Source organism: Callithrix jacchus, chromosome 10, assembly GCF_049354715.1.
Source record: "Callithrix jacchus isolate 240 chromosome 10, calJac240_pri, whole genome shotgun sequence".
Classification (NCBI taxonomy): domain Eukaryota; kingdom Metazoa; phylum Chordata; class Mammalia; order Primates; family Cebidae; genus Callithrix; species Callithrix jacchus.
The window spans coordinates 121,307,953-121,328,861 of record NC_133511.1 but is presented as its reverse complement, the minus strand read 5'-3'; the positions used below and the strand labels follow the sequence as shown (position 1 = coordinate 121,328,861).

The following is a 20,909-nucleotide window of genomic DNA, read 5'->3' as shown; positions in this document are numbered from 1 at the left end:
TAGCTGGGACTACAGGCGAACGCCACCACGCTCAGCTAATTTTTGCATTTTTAGTAAAGACCGAGTTTCACCATGTTGACCAGGATGGTCTCGATATCTTGACCTCGTGATCCACCCGCCTCGGCCTCCCAAAGTGCTGGGATTATAGGCGTGAGCCACCGTGCCCGGCCAGAGGCCGCTTTCTTAAGAGGGTAACTGAGGCTTTGCCTGACATCCAGCGACAGAGACGGCAGGGTTCGGGGCGGTTCGCGGGCCAGGGCTGCGCGGCCTAGGTCCAAGTGCCCAGCACGCGCTTTGGGACCGCAGCGCTGTGGAAACCGTGCTGCGGCCCCCCAGGGAGAGTCACTGGCTCCTATTTGGGTCAGCCCTTGCCAGCAGCTACTGTGTGGCCGGCCCAGGGCCAGCGCTGCCCGGGGACAGGACACACGGCGCGAGAGGGAGTAACGGAGCTGGACTGGGAGCAGGGTGGTCATTGGAAACCGAGGCTACACGCGGTGACCCGGTCAGACTCGGGGCTCCGTTCCAGAAAGATTTATTAGCGCCGCCCCATAACCTGGGTCGGTGCTTGGTGCTGGGTACAGAGATGCTTTGCGCCATAGCTCTGCTCGTGGAAGCGCCCGGGGGCCCAGAGTCGGCAGAGCAGTCAGGGAGGGCTTCAGGAAGGAGGCGGCTAGAGCTGCGACCTGAAGATGAGGTGGGGGAGGAGGGGGGTCATCCCTCCTGGCGCGAGGGGAGGAGTGGACCCATGGAAGGATGGGGGAGCAGCAGGGGCCAGGCTTCTGAGGGGCTGGAATGTCACACCCAGAAGTTAGCAATTTAGCTGGTATTTGAGGACCCAGGAACTGATTTGGAGTGTGTCCCTCAGTGGACAGCAGCCAGTCAGGGAAATGGGAGTTGGCTGCTAAGGGGGCTGGATACGGAATACACTGGAGTGGGCAGGACTGGGGGAGCAGGCTGGGTCCCGCAGCAGAAGTGAGGAAGGCTGGGGCTGTGGCATTGACCCTGAGGGAGGAGGGCCCTGCTCCGGAGCCTGTTTCCCTGGCCTCCCCACCCCATCTGTTTGACTGAGGCCACAGCAAAAACAAAGCAAAGAAAATACTCAATTGGCAGGAGATAAGCCCAGATAAGAGGCCGCCTTCCCCTGGAGGAGGGATGCAGGCAGGCAGCCTGGGAAGCGCCAGGAAGCTGGGAGAGGCCTTGAAGAGGTGCCAGGCTGACCCTGCTGGGAGCCAGCCCCACCCTGGAGCCCTCGCTGTGGGCTCTCCACCACTCTTCGCTGGTCCCGAAGCACGGGACAGGTCCAGGTTGGCTGAAGACAGTCCACCACGGAGGGTCCAGGCCTGCCCTGCCTCCAGGTCAGGACGTCTTGACTGAGCTGTGGCCTGGCACAGGAGAGATGGCTCCGGGCCTCAGTCTCCTCATCTGTAAAACAGGCATAACATCTCCCTCACAGGGACGAGGGGATGCCAGGTGGCCCAGCCCGTGTCTGTCCGCTTCCCTTCCCCCAGTGTCACAGGCAGGTCCGGGCCCCCTAGTGTGGGCAGGTTCTCTGCCCTGCTCCACCCGGGCCGATCTATCACCGATAGAGTCAACTGCCTGTCGGGGCCCAGAGCAGCCAGGGCGGAAGATGCTAGGCGTTTGGGTCATATCAGGCCACAGGAAAGGGGGCAGGGAAGGCTTCCTGAAGCAGAGGCCTGAGCCTCAGCGAAGAGAGAACAGGGAGAGCCGTGGAGGGAAGAAAGTGGTGGGGAGGGGGAACAGGAACAGCGGCCTGGAGGCACAGGCAGAGAAAGCCACAGACACTCGGCAGGCTCAGCAGGGCAGGCTTGGGTTCAACCAGCAGCCCTTTGCCACAGGCATGACCTCAACCCCACAAAGGCCCGAAGCCCATTTCATAGATGAGGAAACTTAGGGCCCAGAGTCCTCTCACCCCAAATCACACTGCACACAGGGTCCCTGAAATCCTTTTATTCATGTAAAAAAAATCCCCAGAGAGTAGAGAAAAACTGTGACTCCTACTTCCCGGAGCTCCGCGTCTCTAGCCAGCTCTCCCAGGAAGGGAAGGAGACGCTGCAAGCTCGAGGGTGTGGGTGTCACGGGGAGCAAGGCCCTGAGCAGGGCCCCAACAGAGAACTTAGGGCAGGAAGGAGGGGCCCCAGGAGGATGAAGGGAGTTAGCTGAGGTACTTGCCCCGGGTTTAAAAAAATAAAATTTCTAGAGATAAAAAGTTAAAAAAAAAAAAAAAAAAGGCTTAGTGTCGTTGCCTCCTGCCCTCCACCCGGTGCCAACCCTGGCCCTGCGGCCACCTCGTGCTCAGCCAGTTCAGAGCTGCGTGTTCTCCTCCTGGCTCTCCGAGTCAGCGCCCGACAGGTGCCCACTGCTCCCAGGTGCGTGACCGTTGCTGGCACAGGCCACCAGAGGCCTGTCCCCCAGCCCCTCCGACGTCTCGCCCAGCAGGCTCCGGCGGATCTCCTGGGGCAGCCTCGCCCGCTGCTCCTGACACTCCTGGGCCAGCTGGGCCAGCAGCTGTGGGAGGAGGGTGATCACAGGGAGGCCTGGCTGCCCTGCACCCCGCCTGCCCTCCTGCCCGCCTGCCCTCCTGCCTGCCTGTGGCCTCACCTTGGGCTCCTCTTCTGCCAGCTGTTGCAGGACCTGCTGCTGCCCTGCCTCAAGACGGTCGTGCCGCTGCTTCTGGGCCTCCTCCAGCTACACGGGTGGACAAGGGCTCAGCTGAGGGGCCCTGAGGGAGGGGCTCAGGCCTTGGGGCTTTGGCTGGGTATAGAAGCCAGGTGGGCAAGGCCAGGCACAGTGGCCTCAAGCCTGTAATCCCAGCACTTTGGGAGGCTGAGGCAGGCGGGTCCCCTGAGGTCAGGAGTTAGAGACCAGCCTGACCAACATGGTGAAATCCCATCTCTACTAAAAATACAAAAATTAGTCACCTGTGGTGGCGAATGCCTGTAATCCCAGCTACTTGGGAGGGTGAGGCACAATCGCTTGAACCCAGAAGGCGGAGGTTGCAGTGAGCTGAGATCACACCACTGCACTCCAGCCTGGGTGACATACCGAGACTCCGTCTCAAAGAAAATAAAAAAGTCAGGTAGCTGAAGGCTCCCAGGGTGGTGTACCAGGGCTGTGAGAGGACCGGGCCCGAGGACACCAAAGCCAGGGGCATTGATGCAGACAGCTGGCTCTGGGTATGATGTGGGCACTCTGGGGCTGTTGGGCATTTGGGAAAGGTTCTAGAAGAACCTTGAGGACAACATGGCACCAGGCCAGGCACGGAGAACGGTGTCTGATGAGTGAAGGAAGGGCGCTGGGGTAGGGTGGGCTGGGAGCCTGACTCACCCGACGGATGGAGTTGACAGACTCAGTGATATGCCGACGATTAATCTCTGTCAGTTCCCTGCACAGGAGCAACGCAGGATGGCTCGGCGCCCAGGCACCTGCCCTGCCCCCCAAATGCCCCAGGCACCCACCCTGCCTCCCCAGTACCCAGACGGCACAGGCACCTGCCTTTTCCCCCTAGTCCCCAGACGGCCCAGGTGCCCACTCTGCCTCCCCAGTGCCCACACGGCCCCCGGCCCAGGTGCCCTTACACCTCCTTCTTATGCTTGTCCCGCGTCTTGGCCTCCGAGATGCTGTTGTGGCGCTTTCTGTCCAGGATCTTCTGCAGCTCCTTCTTCTCCCTGGAGAAGCAGGCAGGGGAAGGGGAGTGGTCAGCAGCAGAAGCACAGACTCCGCCCTCCTCCTGGCGTCCAGACCCCCCCATAGACCATCGTCACCCTTCACCTCTCGTTCGTCTCCTTCAGCCTCTTGAACTGAGTTGTGTTTGCATCAAGGACGACCTCCCTGAGCCGCTGCTGAGCCTGTGGACACATGGGACCTGATGGGTGACGCTGGGCTGATGACAGGTCTATCCAGGAGGCTTTTTCTGGCCACCGAGGGCCCCTCACCTGTTTCAGATGCTCCAGCCTCCGCTGGGCCTCCGTGTCTGCCTGGGCCTCCCGCAGCTCCAGCAGGCTCTGCACCTGTCTGTTCTGGAACTCCTGATAGCGCTTCACCTCATCCTCCCCCTCCTTTGAGTCCTCGTCAGCGGCCCGACCTCTGCGAGGAGAAACCCTCTGGGTGACGCTTGAGTCCACCACATGGGACTGGGACAGGGAGGGTGCGAGGGAGGGCCCATCCCGCAGGCGATGGCAGACACCACCCTGTGTAGCCAGGTCTGTTATGCAAACCAGGAGTCTGTTAGCACCACCCAAGTGAAGGGAGACTGTTTGGGCAACAAGCTCCTCATGGGGGACTTCAAAAGAGATGTCACTCCCTGGGGGACACTGGGGGCCTGGTGTGGAGCCTCCTCTGTTCTTGCACTGAACCCTCCTCCCTGGGGGTCGAGGAGCGGCTCTTGCCATCTCCATGCCCAGCGACCCCCATGTTCACATCAGCACCCCCAACACACCCAGCACCCAGCCAGGCCGGACACTCACAGGGCACCTGGCCGTGGCCGGCACCTGCTCTCCGCCTGTGCCTGAGCCAGGCCATCCAGCAGGCGGCGGGTGAGGGTGACCACCTTCCGCTGATGCTTCTTGCGCAGCTCCCGAAGCTCTCGCTCCTGCCGGCTCCGGAGCTTGACCAGAGCCTTGTGTCCTCGGAGCTCGTCCAGCGGGGTGGGGGCCACCTCTGGGAGTGGCAAAGCAAAGGTGGGCAGGGGGCAGGGGAACAGGACTGGGCAGGCCAACCTGCAGGGCAGCCACTGCGCCCCCCTGCCTCCAGGTACCCAGCCCCCTACCTGAGAGGATGCTGGCGATGAGATCATCGCGCTGCCCTGGGGAGCAGAGGCCCGGTGAGGAGCTGGACGACAGGGCCGTGGGGTGCCTCCCCTCGGCCCACCCTGGCCAGGCCACTCCTTACCTGGGCTGCTCAGAGAGGCGCTGGTAGGGGAGGTGGCAGGGCCAGGGGGCCGGCGTGGGGAGGCATCGAGTGGGCTAGGGCTGGGGTTTGGGGACAGCTGAGACCCCAGCTGCTGAGACTGGGTGTCTTGGCATGTCTCATAGCCAGCCTGAGCCTACGTGGAGAAAGGAGAATGCTCATTCCAGAATGCTGTTGCCTCTGGGCCCTTCTGTCCTCCACCACCCCCGGGCCCCCGGCACCCCCATCAGCCTCCCTTAGCCCAGCTGCTGGGCTCCTTTGTGGCAGGAGGCTGTCTGGGCACCTGCAGAGGAGAGATACAGATCATGCTTTCCTGAGCCCCTTTTCCACATGGGCTGTGGGGAAGATAACCTAACAGCAGCCACTGCCTGTGCTCAGGAACTCCCAGATTGTTCTGGAAAGGCCTGACTAAGTCCCGAGCCTCCTCTCCTCCCCTGCCCATGTCCTCCGCCCTTGTCTACAGTCGCTCATTTTCCTTGCTGCTCAGCTCCTGATTAAATCAACAAAGGATGAGACCGCAGAGTGGGCACCAGCCTCTCCGCTAACAGCTCCGGGCAGCCCTAATTGCAGTCGTCTCTCCCTACCCGCCTGCCACAGGCCCTGGGGGACTGGGTCTGGAAGCACAGGTGAACCTCTTGGCCTGACCCCTCCCCACGGAGGCCACTGCCCTCCTCATGGCTCCCAGGACCCCACATCTGAGCAGCTTCTGTGGCTTCACACTGCCCTGACACAGTGGCTGGGACCCCTGTACCCCCATGTGGAGCCTGCATGGAGCTGGAGGAATTCCAGCCCAGGTCTGACCTGAAGGCCTCCTGAATGCAAATGGGTGCTCTTCATTTCCTCAAAATCCCAGGGCTGCCAAGCTTACTGAGCTAGAGAGACCAGAAGCCCCCATGCCACGTGGCCACAGCTGTCATGTCCAGTGGCCCCCTGGGTCACAGCAAGCCTGGGCCCTGCCCTGACCCGACTTACCTCACTCTCACCAATGAGGGCAGCCAGTTGGCGGGCCCTCTGGTCCATCAGGCTGACGTGCTTAATGGGGTTGATCAAGGCCTCCGCGTAGTCTAGGGGGAGGCAGAAGGCCAGGGTTTCAGAGATGGAGCCCCCAAGCCACACCCTGCCCATCCGCCCTGGTGTCAATGAGGAATTGCAGAACTTGTCCTCAGGTCTGTTCACCACTCAGTTGGGGCCACCCAGCTCGGCCACTCCCAGGCCCTGAGGATGGCCCTTGTCCCTCACCCTCCCTGGCCAGTCTGGTCCCCAAGGCATGGCTCACCCTGGTGGTCATCAGGAATGTAGTCCGAGGCCTCGGTGTAGATGAGTAGGGCCGGCAGACACAGCGGTTGGTTGGCCTCGTTCCGCAGGCAGACATAGTGGTACCCTGGGCGGGCAGGAGGCCAATGTTGGGTTGCTGGGTCCGGCGGAGCCCCTACCCACTGCCCATTGGGCTGCCCAGAGCCCACCAAGGCCTCACCGGAGCGGATGGCAGAGACAGGCAGGATCCGGTGCCCCACAAATTTGCCGCCCTCCTCAAAGGCTGCGATGCGAAGCGAAGCCAGCGTGGGCAGCACCACCTGCGGGCCAGACCGGAGCTGAGCCACGGGGCTGACCCCGAACCACTGTGGCCACTGTGGCCACCAGGCCACAGCTAACCACAGCCGTCAAAGCCTAACAGCAGACCTTTAGCTGAGCTGACCCACTGTCCATCAGTCACCATCACCATGAGCTGAGGGCTGACCCCACCTCCACAGCCTGGCCTAGTAGATGACTACAGCTATCAGCACCCCGTGGCAAGACGACAGGCAACCAGGCCCCTAGGGCCCCTACAGACAGCTCTGGTCATCTCCAATTTAGAAACGGAGTGAGCCACGAGTAGGAAGCTGCAAACACACCACCCAGGTTGGGAGCAGAGGCTGCATCCATGCGGGGCTGTGGGAGGTGTAGAAGAGCGGACGTGAGCTTGGGGTTGTGACCTCAGCTCCTGCCTTGCAGATAGGGCAGGCTCTGTCCACTCCTTGCAGGGGACACAAGACCTCTAGCTGGCACTCCCCCACCCCCATCTCACCTTCTCACCCTCGTCTCTTCCCCTGAGGAGGACAGGGAGCCTGACACTGGGAAAGGCAGGTCCTGGCAGACCCCGGGCGCCCCCCACTTTCTGATCCCCAGTCACTAACAGCCTGTCTGGTTCCTGTTCTCCCACCTGAGAGCCGGGGCAGTCGGGTCTGGATCTGCCTGTGCCTGCGTGGGCGAGGGCGCCCGGCTCACCTTGGGGAAGGCAAACGGCTCCTCGTCCCACACAGGGTTGAAGGAGTTCCCCTGAGAGGTCCGGGTGCGGTACTTGCGCCGCGTGTCAACAGGGAGGCCAAACATGTCCACCTCCACATAGATGCCCACCTTCCTGTCGGACAGGAACTGCCCCGAGATCACCTGGGGAGCAGGGAGGGTGAGGCCGCTGCGAGAGTCCTGCCCCAAGGACACCCCCGGCCTGAGCCCTCCCAGACCCCACCTTGACCCGCAAGGCATTGGCTACAATGCCATCCACGATGACTTCAGTGAAGGGGTCGAAGGACTTGTCCGGCCGCCGCATGAACTCTGGCTTGAGCAGGTACCCGCTGCGCCCGTTGTACTCGAACACGCCCGCGTTAAGCTGCATCGCCACATCTGGGGCAGCGGGGCCAAGTCAAGCAGGGCAGGCATCAGGCGGGACAGTGCCATGTGGGGGAACAGGAGATCATCAGGGGTCAGATGGCATCCAAGGCCCAGGGTCAGGGGTGGGTTCAAATGGCATCGGGGTCCAGATCCGGGGCAGATCAGACAGGGGAGGGGTCTGGCGTGTCAAAGGCAGGAGGCAGGGTGAGTCGGGGGCTGGGTTCGCCTGGAATCTGGGATTAGACAGGGTCATAAATCCATTTAGGCAAGACCAGCAGCATCGCGGGTCAGAGTCAGCAAGACTGAGGGTGAGGGTCAAGACGGAGCCCAGGGCTCACCCAGGGTCTGGAAGTTGAGTGCAACAAGCTGGCACCCCACGTTCCAGAAGAGCTGGGGCATATAGTTGGAGGAGTCCACACGGGTGCCCTTGGGGTAGATGCGGCTGAGCTGCTGCTTGTTGTATCTGAGGTTGGCGGTCAGGGGCCACACGGGTGCCAGGGCCCACCCTGTCAGCCTCCACCTCCTGCCTCAGCCAGGTGCTCCTGTGACCCCCCACATCCAGCCCCTCCGTTTCTCAGCCTCACCATCCCCTTGAGACTGCCTGGACCTGCCCAAGCCCTAGGCCAGGGTGCACGGGGGCCACAGGAGGACCAGCAGCCTGTGCAGGAGGCGCACGCGGGGACAGGACACTCCACCCTGGCCTGCCCGCCCACGGTGCCTTGAAAGGATACTCCACAAACTCCATGGGGCTCTTGGTTAGCTGCTCCATGGCCTTGGTCTCCACGAAGGACGACATCTCGAAGCATTTGTTCCTCTCTGTGGGGTGAGCCAGGAGAGGGCGTCAGGCCTGGCAGGGATAAGCTGGGCAAGCTCCCACACCAGCCGCCCACGCCTACTCACTTCGAGCAGCCTCAAAAGACTTGAACTTGACAGGCTCAATGTAGTTGACAAGCGTGGACATCTCCTCGGTGGCATTGACCTCGCTGCTGGCTGTGCCCTGTGGGCCCCAACCCAGGGTCAGCAGTGCCACTCCCACCACAGGGGACAGCCCCTCACCTGCCCCCCATGAAAGAGGCGCTGACCCTCTTCCCATCACTACACATGCACCGCTGCTGGTGCCCACACTCTTCTCCCCAGGGTCCCACTGATGCGCCCTGGACGCCACCCAGCCACTCCTCTTCTCCCTGATCCTCAGAGACTGGAGCCCGTCACCCCCACGCCCAGGGGTTCAGTTACATCCATTCCCAGCCCGTCTCCAGTCCCCACCTTGCCGCCTCCTCTCAGGTGGCTCACAGGACCCTCAAACTCAGCCCTTCCAATGGTGACTTCTGGGCACCCCTCACCACACCTTCCCTTCCTCTGGGCTCCTCTCGGATCTGACCTCTTATGACAGCCAGACTGACTTTTTTTTTTTTAAGACAGAGTCTTGCTCTTTCGTCTTTCAGGATGGAGTGCAATGGTGCAATCTCACTGCAGCCTCCGCTTCCTCCCCGGCTCAAGCAATTTTCCTGCCTCAGCCTCCCAAGTAGCTGGGACTACAGGCGCCCGCCATCTTGACAGGCTAATTTATGTATTTGTAGTAGAGACGGGGTTTCACCATGTTGGCCAGGCTGGTCTTGAACTCCCAACCTCAGGCAAGCCTCCCACCTCGGCCTCCCAAAGTGCTAGGATTACAGGCGTGAGCCCCTCACTTGGCCTGTGTAGGTGTTACAATTGTCATTACTTTTGCTGAGTCATTTGGGAGTAAACTGCAGACATCATGCCCTTTACCCGTAAATACATGAGCATGCATGGACATTCTCTTAGGTAACTCCAGTACAATATTCAGTTCGGGAAACAGACATTAACGTGCGATCTAATATGCAGCCCCTCTTTAAACTTCACTAGTTCCCCAGTAATTGTCTTTATAGCAATATCTGTTTGGTTTGGGTTTTGAGACACGGTCTCCCTGGCTGGAGTGCAGTGGCACAATCTCAGCTCACTGCAACCTCCACCTCCCAGGTTCAAGCAATTCTTATGCCTCTGCCTCCCAAGTAGCTGGGCTTAGAGGTATGAGCCACCACACCCGGCTCAGACTGAGTTTTTCTGTACCACTCCTCACAGCTCCTCAACGCTTCCCATGACAACGCTCCCCGCTCCTGCACCCACTGGCCCTGCCACAGGGCCTTTGCACGTGCTGTCCCACTTCCTGAGGTCTGCCTGCCCCACCTCCCTGCCCAGCAGGCTCCCTGTCCTCTGCCAGTTCTGTATGCTAACTCACCCTCCTGGGCCACACCAGCAGCAGAACTGAATACTTTACATGCCTGATGCTAAAGACCCCTCCTCCCACCTTCACTCACACCCACACTGAGCCCCAGGAGGCCGGGGTGACGTCAGTCTTGTTGACAGTCAGACCCAGCTCCAGTGGAGGTAATAAAGATGCTGCCTTCCCCACCTGCCCGCCCTGTGGGCCTCACCTCATCTGTGGTGGGCTTTTTGGGGTCTGACTGTTCCTCTTCGTCCTCGTCTTCCTCCTCATCCTCACGGTCAGCAGGTCCAAGAGCATAGGGGCCCCGGTTCAGGCCCTCCTCGCCCAAAGATTTTCGAAGCTCCAGGCTGGGCTTCTCGAGCACCCGCTCCTCCCCATTGCTCAGGCCTGGGCAGCTATCAGAGCTGGGAGACCCTGCAGAGGACAGGGCCACAGGGTCAGGGGTCAGGGCCACATGTCTGCTCAGGAAGCCTGGAGGGGTTGTTCCCAGTGTGTGCCAAGGTGACTCGGTGGGGAAGTCACAGGGTACTCCAGGGCAGTATGGCTGGCGGAGAGGCCAAGAGGTCAGGGGTCGGACAGTATCAAACCAAGCAGGGGTTGAGAGAGGTCATAGGTCAAAGGTGAAGGTCTAGGGTGGTACTCAGCTGGGAGGTAGGGTGGCTCAGTGGGGTGAGAAGTCAGGAAGTTGGGAACCACAGCCTTGACAGTGGGTTAAGGGATGACAACAGGGTTATAGGTCAGGGGTCAGTCAGAGCCATGTCCAAGGAGGGGGCATAGTGAGGTGAAGTCAGGGGTGAGAGGTCAGAGGTCAGCTGAAATGATAACCAACTGGGCAGGTAGACTCAATGGGGGCTTAGGGGTCTGAGGTCACACACAAGGTGTGGGATGTGGTTCACCAAGGTCAGAGGTCAGCCTTCAGAGCCACCAGGTTGTGGGGAGGCTCTGAGCGGTGAGAGGCTGAGGTTGGGGGTCAGGAGTGGGGGTGCAGCTCAGTGAGGCATGCATCTGAGGTCAGCCGACAGGTGGCAGGAGAGGCTGGGTGTGGAGACAGGCACAGAGAGGCAGGACAGGTCCGTGGGTCTATGAGAGGGTGGGCTGAGTGTCTGGGGTGAAGTGGCACTGCGGCCGGGCCGGGGCCTACCAAGCTGCGGGGAGGAGGGCTCGGTGGCGGCAGAACTCTCACTCAGGGCCGAGTTGCTCTGCTCCAGCGGCCGCTTGCGCCCGGCGTTGTCTGGGCCACCCGTGCTAGGCTGGTGCCGCTTCTTATTCTTCACCAGGATTCGGCCCATCAGGTCCTGGGGGCTGGGCAAGGGGACGCCTGGGGCCAGCTGGGCAGGCATGGATGGGTCAGGGCCTTGGACTGGGTCTGCAGCCCCCACCCTGGCCACCGTGTCCCCACCCTGGCTCCAAGCCCCCACCCTGGCCCCTGTGCACCCACCCTGGCCCAAGCCCCCACCCTGGCTCTGAGCCCCCACCCTGGCCCCCGTGCACCCACCCTGGCCCCCACGCCCCCACCCTGGCTCCGAGCCTCCGTACCGGGTACTTGTCCAGAGGGTCGATAAGCAGTGCATCTCCAAAAATGGAGCGGCAGTACTCGGCCATCTTTGCCTGCTGCTTTGCCCTACGAGCCAAGGTCAGAGTTCAGAGGTCCCCAGGGGAAGCTGGGATCTACGGGACATGTCAGTGGTGGTTCACAGGGTTGGAGGTCCTGGAGCAGTCCAACAGCACTGAGGTGGGAGGGCTGTCCCCAGGGTCACAGGGTCCTGGGGTCCCAGCCAGGGGCTCACTCACGAGTCCACGTGGTTCTCAAAGGAGAGGATGACAGGGTAGGGCGAGGTCTTGAAGGCGGTCTCAGCAATGGCCTCCAGCACGTCTCGCAGAGGCACCTCCGTGGTCATGGTGAAGCCATGGGTGATGAAGGGCTCCTCCTCGGGCGGCCGCCCCTTCCACACGTCCAGCTCCACACAGCGGCAGCCCCAGAGCAGGGCCTGGCGGTACATCTCCACTGACGACGTCCCAGCCAGCTGCCCCGCTGCAGGGGAGGCTCCATCACCAAGGCTGCCCACCAGCCCAGCTCCTCACCACCCCGGCCCCACCCAAAACAGGCCATGTTGGGTTCGCAGGAGGCTCTCCTTCTCTCAGATGCATGCCCACCTGCCCATCCCACCAGTGCAAGCTCTGGGAGTCATCCTGAGTCTCACTATAGCTCCCCACTGCCCCAGCAACTGCTCCCTCTCCTCACTCCCTCCACCCACGTCGGTCCTGGCACAGCTCACACCACCTCCTGTGTGGAATACTCCAGGCCTCCCTGCCTCCAGTCCAGTCTCTTTTATTTTTATTTATTTATTTTTTTGAGACAGAGTTTTGCTCTTGTTGCCCAGGCTGGAGTACAATGGCGTGATCTTGGCTGACTGCAATCTCCGCTTCCCAGGTTCAAAGGATTCTCCTGCGTCAGCCTCCTGAGTAGCTGGGATTATAGGCATGCATCACCACACCCAGCTAATTTTGTATTTTTAGCGGAGATGGGGTTTTTCCATGTTGGTCACACTGGTCTCAAACTCCCGACCTCAGGTGATTCACCTGCCTCAGCCTCCCAAAGTGCTGGGATTACAGGCGAGAGCCACTGCGCCCGGACTCTTTCTTTTTTTATTTCTTTTGAGACAGTGTCTTGCTGTCTCCCAGGCTTGAATACACTGGCACAATCTCGGCTCACTGCAACCTCCATCTCATGGGTTCAAGAGATTCTCCTGCCTCAGCCTCCTGGGTAGCTAGGATTACAGGCACCACCCACCCACCACCACACCTGGGTAATTTTTGTATTTTCTTTTTTTTTTTTTTTTTTGAGACGGAGTTTCTCTGTTGTTTCTCAAACTCCCGACCTCAGGTGATTCACCTGCCTCAGCCTCCCACAGTGCTGGGATTACAAGCGAGAGCCCCTGTGCCCAGCCTCTTTCTTTTTTTATTTCTTTTGAGACAGTGTCTTGCTGTCTCCCAGACTGGAGTACAATGGCGTGATCTCGGCTCACCACAACCTCCGCCTTCTGGGTTCAAGCAATTCTCCTGCCTCAGCCTCCCGAGTAGCTGGGACTACAGGCACGCACCACCATGCCCAGCTCATTTTTGTATTTTTTTTAGTAGAGACGGGGTTTCACCTTGTTGATCAGGATGGTCTCCATCTCTTGACCTCGTGATCCACCCGCCTTGGCCTCCCAAAGTGCTGGGATTACAGATGTGAGCCACCACACCCGGCAAATTTTTGTATTTTCAATAGAGATGGGGTTTCACCATGTTGGCCAGGCTGGTCTCGAACTCCTGACCTCAGGTGATCCGCCCACCACAGCGTCTCAAAGTGCTGGAATTACAGGCGTGAGCCACTGCACCCAGCCTCAATCCAATCTCTATAGAGCACCTGGCATCATCTTTCTAAAAATATATCATGGGGTCATGTCACCTCTTCTGCTTCACCCTCCAAAAAGCCGCTCCCTCCACTCAGGGTGAATACAAGTGCCTCCGGGCCCTGGGTCTTGCCCTGCCTTGTTCTCCCTCTCACACCAGGAACCTATCCCCAGCCCACTCTGCATCCTGACTCCCCAGCTTCCTTTCTGCTTTTTTTTTTTTTTTTTTTTTTTTTTTTTAATAAAGATGGGGTTTCACCATGATGGCCAGGCTGGTCTTGAACTCCTGACCTCATGTGACCCACCCACCTCAGCCTCCCAAAGTGCTAGGATTACAGGCGTGAGCCACTTCACCCAGCTCTGCTTTTATTTTTTTCACTTTTTTTGGGGGGAAAGGGTCTCACTCTGTCACCCAGGCTGGAGTGCAGTGGCACAATCATAGCTCACTGCTGCCTCAACCTTCCCAGAACCAAGGGACACTCCCACCTCAGCCTCTCAAGCAGCTGGAACCACAGGCATGCACCACCACACCCAGCTAATTTTTAAAAAATTATTTGTAGAGATGGGGTCATACTGTGTTGCCCAGGCTGGTCTCAAAACCCGGGCTCAAGGGATCTGCCTGCCTTATGCTCCCAAAGTTCTGGATTACAGGCATGAGCCACTACACCCATCCCCATTCCAGCCTCTTGAAAGCACCTTGCCGGCTAGGCATGGCAAGAGCTCACGCCTGTAATCCCAGCATTTTGGGAGGCCAAGGCAGGTGGATCACCTGAGGTTCGAGACCAGCCTGACCCACATGGAGAAACCCCATCTCTACTAAAAATACAAAATTAGCCAGGCGTGGTGGCACATGCCTATAATCCCAGCTACTCGGGAGGCTGAGGCAGGAGAACCACTGGAACCCGGGAGGCGGAGGTTGCGGTAAGCTGAGATCGCACTATTGCACTCCCGCTGGGGCAACAAGAGCGAAACTCGTTCTCAAAACAAGAAAAAAAAAAACCCTCAGTCTCCTGCTCCAGGCCTTAACACAGGCCGTTCCAGGCCTCAGCCTTTCCCTGGGGAAGCCACCATGAGGCATGCTGCCGCAGAGAGGCCCCACTGCCCAGGGCCGGCTACCTGTTCCCTGCCTGCATCCCCAGCACCGGCCAATTAACAAGCAAATGAGATGAAAGAACGGTGCCTCAGGAGTGGGCCATGCCACGAGCGGAGGTCACGGGCACCAGCCCGCCCTGCTCACCAGTGAGATAGGTGTTATGCGAGGAGTTGATGAAGTAGGCACTCAGCGGCTGGGTCATGTCTGCGCTCAGATCCAGGGCTTCCAGGGGCAGGATGCCGTTCTCCTCACCTCCCAGATAGCGGCTAAAGCCCTCCATGGACATCTGGTCTGGGGTCGGAGGGGGTCAGCAGGGTCAGCTGGGCCCCGCCTGCCCCGCCCACCTGCACCCTGGCCAGCTCACCTCGCTCCAGAAACTGCTTGTTGGGCTCATACTTCTCAATGAGCAGCCGGGCTTGGGAGGGCCGCAGGGGTGGGTACAGCACTTCGTTGAGTCTCGGGTCGCGTTGCTTCTGGTTGATGAAGTCCATGAGCTGCTCCAGCGTCAGGTACGGCTTGCCCTTGGCACCTCTGGAGGGGGCAGGAAGCCAGGTCAGGCTGGAGCCTCACCAGGCTCCCATCCGCTCGACAAGCCCGGGCCCTGGGCAAGGGAGTCAGAAGGCTTGCCCCTGGATCTGGCACCCAGTGAGTGGGACTCTGGGTGAGTCACAGCCCGCTCTGGGCCACAGTTTCTCCCTTCACTCTTCTGACTACTCAGCATTGGCAAGGCAGCAGACCAGTGGGCACTGGCAATGGCCAGAGCTTGGGAGCTGCCCAGTGCTCGGCCCACCACCCCTCGCTTCCAGATCTCACAGGACGCCTGAGCCTTGCTTCCCATCGCAGAGTGGGCTGATTAAACACCTCTGCCACGTGATCAGCCCAGAGCACCTGTAACTAACTGAGGGACACAAACGGTGGCTTTGAGCAGGGACACACCGACAGGTCCTCCCCGGGCCCACCCCGGCGCTCCAGGACCCAGCCCACCAGCTCCCCTTCTCCCCACTGAGCTAGAGGCGCGCTAAGCAGAAGCCACAGACGAGCATGGGAGCTGGGAGGCAGGCCCTGCTCACATCTCCAGCAGGATCTTGTCAATGTCCGGCCGCAGACACAGCTTGTTCAGGAACCGCTCAAAGATTTCCAAGGAAAACTCATCGGGCCGGATGGACTCACTCTGGGGGCCAAGGAGTGTGGGGTGAGAACCCAGGGGCAGCCAGCCCTGGAAGGGTGGGTACCCACCATGACACCCCACCTGCCCCTACCCCTATTTCACACACCCGGTTGAAGTTGAGGCCACAGGATTCCAGCGCAGTCTCCACTCGCTTCTTGTCAGCTGAGAACATCTTCAGGATGCTGATGCGGGCAGCAGGGGTACAGGGTCGGCGGTGGGGGCGGTGCAGGGTCAGTGAGGGGCAAGGGTCACCAAGGTCAGGGCAGGAGGAAGGTGTTTGGGGAAGGGGTGCTCACTTCTTGACGGGGATCCGACCATCCTGGTTCACCTGCAGCTTCAGCTTCGTGTATCTGGGGAGGTAGGTAAAGGGGTCACACCCTGAAAACAGCCACGTGAACCCCCCAGATCCCCTTCGGGTGGCCTGGGGCTCACGCTTTGCGCAGGAAGGTGTTCCGGGAGGCGTTCTGAGCCAGGATGTTCATCGCCAGCTTGAACAGCTCCTCGGACCAGACCTGGGGGCCAGTATACGCAGGGAGGCAGTGAGTGGGGTGCAGAGGGGCTGCCCAGCCACAGCCCAGGCCCGCAACTGGCTCTGGGACACAGTAGGTCACAGAGCAGCCTAGAAACAGCAGGTGTCAGTAAGTGACAGCCGCCTCAGAGAGTAAGGCAGTGACTCCTCCCTCAACCCCTCGGTGCCGGCCCACCTTGGCTGTGTCGTCCTGCACGGCCATGAAGTTCAAGAACACTGTGTTTACGGGGTCTGGCCCAGACACCACCGTCATCAGCTTCTCCTCCAGCCGGGCATCGGGACCCCCAAAGCCCAGAACTTCCCGGATCTTGGGGTCCTGAGTCGGTGAGAGCCAAGGGTGAGGAGGGGTTCCCGGGCCTCACAACCTCACTGTGGTCTTCAGTCCTGGGCTCCATCACTCACCTTGGGCAGGCGGGCGTACCGGCCCGTCCGTGTGTCCCTGATGGAACTGATGTCCAGTGTGTCTACCTCCTGGGGGGAACCAGATGCCAGGCTGGGTATGAGAAGCTGTAGGTCCACAGCCAGGAGCCTCCAAGCTCCCCACCCAGGCCAGGGTGGGGCCAGCCCCTGGCCACAGCCCCAGCCTTAGCTCCTGGCCTGAGCACTTCCTGTCTGGGCAGCCGTGGGAGAGGTCAGCCTGCAGCTGGGCTCCACCCCCACGGGCAGGGCAGGAGTCTGGGACAGGGGCCCTTGGCCTGAGCCAGCTGCAGCAGCACCCATTCTCACCATGTTGGGGCCCGTCCAGTACAAGAAGAAGCCATTGGGGTCCACACGCAGGGTGACCAGGTTCCGACTGGAGGTCTCCTGGGGACAGCACCGGGCAGCAGGAATCAGGGAGTGAGGGCTGCGGTGCCGGCTTGGCCCCTGTACCCCCCTATCATGCACCCCAGAGTTCCTGCCTGTGAGCTGAGGCCAAACCTCATCCAGCCACAGGTCCTGCGTGGCTGACTGTGGCCTCAGAACAAAGCCAAGGTCCAGTATCACACCAACCCCAACGCCTCTTCCCAGCCTCACCTCTCTCTGGCCCTGGGATTCTACCTGCCCTTTCCCAGGGCTTTGTCTCATGTTCCCTTCGCCAGGACACCCTTCCTTTTCCACCCATGAAATCTGACCCACCCCCAGAAGGGCTCTCCAGCCCCCATGCTGGGCTCAGTTTCCCCAGAAGTGCTAAGAGCTCTGTGAACAGCCGCCCTAGTTCACCGCCCCCTAGTTCACAGAATGTTTATGGCATGAAAATGAGGAGTCTGACCCTACTGCCCTTCTGTGTCCCTTGGGACCCCACAATGACCCCTTGGTCTGCCTCAAATCCCATTATCCACCTTACCACACTTTCCAGGGTCCCCACAGCCTCAACGCTCCTCCCCATCTTATAGAAGCACAGTCCCCCAAGAGGGGACTCGCCCTGCTCTCAGGACCAGGCAATGAGTGAGCTCTTCTTCCCTCAAACAGCCCTGCAGCTGGCAGGGGCCAGGGAAGTACATGCCAGCCCCATTTTCTGAGAAGAGCCCAGTCCCTGGCATACTCCCAGGGCCAACCCGTGTGACTCAGGACCAGCAGCCAGAGGGGATGTCCTCCAGGGTTTAGACTCAGCCAGGGCCAGTGTGGCCAAGTGGCCACAGGTAGGACCCTCCCATCCCAGGCTCTTCCAGCCAGGAAAGGACCCTGCCTCATGTTGGGTGCCACCCCCAAACTGCTGCTCGGTGTCTGATGGGCAATACTGTTATTATCAGTACAAAGTCTCACATACACACACTGCCCCTACTGTGCGCCAAGGACAGTCCAATGCACCTAATGTCTCTGCGCACTCACAGGCCTCCTAACGAGCCTAAGAGGGGTGTGCTCTTGTCACTCCCATTTAACAGATGGGGAGACTGAGTTACAGGGATGCTTTGTAGCCTGCCCGAGGTCATCGGAGCCAGGACTTGCTTGCAGGCAGTATGGTTCCAGCGCCCTGTGACCCAGGAAGCAGAGAGCCAAGACTTCTGCCAGGCTCCCAGCTCCTGGCCTCAGCCACACCCCATTGTGGGGCCTGGGCTAAGTCTCTGCTTTCCAGACCTCAGTTTCCTCTTCTGGGGAATGGGGATTGCACCAGACCCACCCATGGTAGGCTTTGCTTACAAATGATGGGCATCGACCTGGGAACAGAAGGGACAGGAGGCTCTAAAACACACGGACCTCCCCACCTCATTGTGCTGACACCCAGCCCCATTCCCTCTCAGGGTTCCCGACCCTACTCTGGGGCTGAGGTCCCCAAATGGTATGAGGAGGGGGAGTCTGTGGGTACTGCCCCTAGGGTTTCCCCCTGTCTCTCCCCAGGGGTCTGCCCTTAAAGGCAGCCCAGGCCCCCTCCTCTCCTACTCCAAGCCTCTTTCAGCAGCCCCCACCCCACCCCCAGGGCCCTCTCCCTGTTCCCACTTCCTTATTTGGGTTTATCACAGTGGAAGGAAAAGAAGAAACTTTTCCCTTCAGGCCAGCCTGGGGGGAGGGGTCTCCCCCAGACCCTGGGGCACCCAGGCACCCCTCCTAGCACACCTGCCGCTTCAGGCCACGCCCCCATCTCCTCCCCCCAGCTCCCACGCCTACCCTGGGGCCCCACCCAGCCGGAAAAGAGCCCAGAGTCTTCCAGGCCCATAGCCTGACTGGGAAGGAGCCCTGAGGAAGCTCAGGCCGGCGGGGTGGAGGCCCTGGGGAAGGACGGACTCAGGGGACAGAGGGGGGGATCCAGGATGGGGATGGGCAGCCAAAAGTGGGGACCCGAGCATTTGGGAAGCACCAGTGGCAGGACAGAGAAAGGGGGGCCAGGATGTATTGGGGTTCAAGGTCCCAAGCCTAAGGAGTGGGGAGCAAAGTTCCCAGGGTGGAGGAACTTGGGGGGCAAAGTCTCCACTAGGGGGTGACTGGGTGCTTCCACCTGGGCAGGGAGCTGGGCTAGGATCCAGAAGCAGGGCAAAGGGGTGCCAACAAGAACAGGGGGAAAAGTGATGAATGGGCGAGGACTGTTCAGGCAGGACACCAGGAAGAGTAGGGGCGCCCTAGCACACACCCGGAGTGAGGATGCCCAGAGCCAGCCTGAGGATCAGGGTCCTGCAGCCAGGGGTCCAGTGCTGGGCAAGGGTCTGGGGCCAGGCCAGGATCGGGGCACCAGAATTAGTCTGGCAGGGAGTGGTGGGAAGGGCGATTGAATACGGACGAGGTTTATTGGGGTTCGAAGTCTCTGTGCCAAGGAGTGGAGCCAAATTTTCCAGGGCTGATGGACTGGGGGTTGGGGGAACAAAGTCTTCATTACGGGGACGATCGGGGACTTAAGTTTCCAGAGGGCCGCCAGGCTGGAATGGGGGTGGCGCCATGGGCAGGCGAGGCTGGGGTGGGGGGTCCCCGGCGTCTGGTCGAGCTTGACTGAAGGAGTCCCGGGATCTGGGCGGGGCAGGGGCCCGCGCGCTTACCTCGTCCCATTTGATGAACTTACTCCCGCGCCGCAGGGTCTCCACCACGGTGGGCGGCTCCAGCTGCAGCGCGTGGACGCCGGGCTGGGCGCCCGCCATGGCCAAACCAGGGGCGGGTCGGGGACTCCCGGAGCCCTGACGGGGACCGACGGCGCCGCTAGTCCCACCGCACGGGCCGCTCCCGCCCCGCGGCGTCAGTGCCCGCCCGCCCGCCAGTCTGTCCCGGACCGACCAGAGCCTCGGCGGGGCCCGGGCGGGGCGGGGACGGGGCGGGGCCTCCCTGGTCCCGCCCCCTCCCACTGCGTCGGACCCGCCCGCCCCGCGTCGGCTCCCCCTGGCGGCCGGGGCGGCGACTGCAGCCGGAGCGGGGATTGGGGAAGGGGCACGCGGACGGGTTAGGGACTTTGCTGCGGGACTTAGCAGGACCTGATCCTTCGGGCCTGGGGTGGAAGGAAGGGGCTGGGGGCCAGAGTGGCTGTTGGGGAGCAACTGGAGGGACTGGGTGTAGAGGGCGCTGCTTAAGCGGCCCGGAATCAGCCCACTTGAGGTTCTGAGCGACGGGGCTGCGGTGCCAGTGGAAAGCTGGACTTGGGCCGGGGGTCGCCGCAGAGCCTTGCCGCCCACCCGCTTCTGCTGCACTTAGCTGAAAGCAGGAAAAGCTTCTCCCGCCCCTCTCTGCCCTGGCCTCGCCTCACCCACTCTTCTGCTGCGCGGTCCCCCTCCCTGGGAGCACTTATCCGACTAATGGGCCTCCCGCAGGCAGGCGCCCCTCCCCCGTCCCTAGCCCTGGGAGGCCGGGCGCCTGCCACCTCCTCTGAGAACCCAAGCATCCTGGTCTTTGAGAATGGGCCCTAGAACAGCCCCCTTCTTGTTGCCGCAGACCCCATGACTGGAGCCTGACTGTGGGCTGTGAGAACTACGCGGGGAACGCTGTTGTCTGCCCAGAGGGGTCAGAAGCTTTGTGGGTGTCCCCAAACAGGAGGGTTGAGGAGGGGCTCTGCAGTGCCTGGCCCACAGCAGGTGCCCTGAAATCTGCGTTCCAAGGATGGGAGCGGGGAAGGCGCATGACCAATGGGATGGGTGGGTGCTGCAGCCCCTCCCGCAGGGCTTGGCTGGGTGGGGGGGGGTTCCTGCCTGGGGGCCCCTGTGGGAGCCCCCCCAATACAGAGGCAGTAACAGCAGCATGTTTAAAGTAGAACTCATCCAGAGGGGCCAGCCAAGTCACCTAGAAACCCAGAAAGAGATGTAGCTGGCTCTGGGGGGGGAGGGGTCAGCAGAGAAGGAGCTGCCTTGCAGGCCCCTTTGCCCCAGGCATTGAGACCCCCCGCGAGGAGCCCTGCCTGGCCCTGGCCTTCCTCCACACCCCACCTAGTTCTCCATCAACTCTAACCTAGTGAATCTCCTTGCTTTCAGCTCTAGCCCTGTGAGGTGTGATTATGATCTCCACTTGAGGCCTAG

The 20,909-nt window shown here is 60.9% G+C and overlaps 1 protein-coding gene across 4 annotated transcripts; it reads right to left on the bottom strand.

The window, feature by feature from the left end:
- Nucleotides 1–516: 516 nt before the first annotated feature.
- On the bottom strand, nucleotides 517–19,686 carry PLCB3 (phospholipase C beta 3). Of its 4 annotated transcripts, none has more exons than XM_035263113.3 (32): nucleotides 19,452–19,686; nucleotides 16,735–16,812; nucleotides 16,411–16,479; nucleotides 16,184–16,324; nucleotides 15,912–15,991; nucleotides 15,776–15,829; nucleotides 15,586–15,661; nucleotides 15,382–15,482; nucleotides 14,676–14,842; nucleotides 14,456–14,602; nucleotides 11,615–11,855; nucleotides 11,360–11,444; nucleotides 10,965–11,151; nucleotides 10,032–10,237; nucleotides 8,476–8,572; nucleotides 8,307–8,391; nucleotides 7,914–8,038; nucleotides 7,433–7,587; nucleotides 7,192–7,353; nucleotides 6,401–6,500; nucleotides 6,203–6,307; nucleotides 5,899–5,990; nucleotides 4,909–5,062; nucleotides 4,787–4,822; nucleotides 4,485–4,677; nucleotides 3,954–4,104; nucleotides 3,790–3,866; nucleotides 3,597–3,686; nucleotides 3,346–3,403; nucleotides 2,620–2,706; nucleotides 2,307–2,526; nucleotides 517–1,422 (listed from the first exon to the last, which is right to left on the bottom strand). In XM_035263113.3, exons 1-31 carry the CDS (start codon nucleotides 19,548–19,550, stop codon nucleotides 2,323–2,325), a joined length of 3,702 nt encoding a protein of 1,233 aa, XP_035119004.1. In that variant the 5' UTR covers nucleotides 19,551–19,686; the 3' UTR covers nucleotides 517–1,422; nucleotides 2,307–2,322. The 4 variants fall into 4 exon arrangements, with proteins under 4 accessions (XP_035119004.1, XP_078197383.1, XP_035119003.1 ...); XM_078341257.1 differs by lacking the exon at nucleotides 19,452–19,686 and adding an exon at nucleotides 17,333–17,435; XM_035263112.3 differs by lacking the exon at nucleotides 517–1,422 and having other exon boundaries at nucleotides 1,954–2,526.
- Nucleotides 19,687–20,909: the final 1,223 nt, after the last annotated feature.

What these genes read in the sequence shown, in the direction of transcription:
- PLCB3 (XM_035263113.3), bottom strand. Translation starts at nt 19,550, where the DNA reads ATGGCGGGCGCCCAGCCCGGCGTCCACGCGCTGCAGCTGGAGCCGCCC. An exon ending in GGTACGCCCGCCTGCCCAAG is followed by an intron (nt 16,325 to 16,410) that starts GTGAGTGATGGA and finishes TCACCGACTCAG; the next exon opens with GACCCCAAGATCCGGGAAGT. An exon ending in CAAGCAGTTTCTGGAGCGAG is followed by an intron (nt 14,603 to 14,675) that starts GTGAGCTGGCCA and finishes CTCCGACCCCAG; the next exon opens with ACCAGATGTCCATGGAGGGC.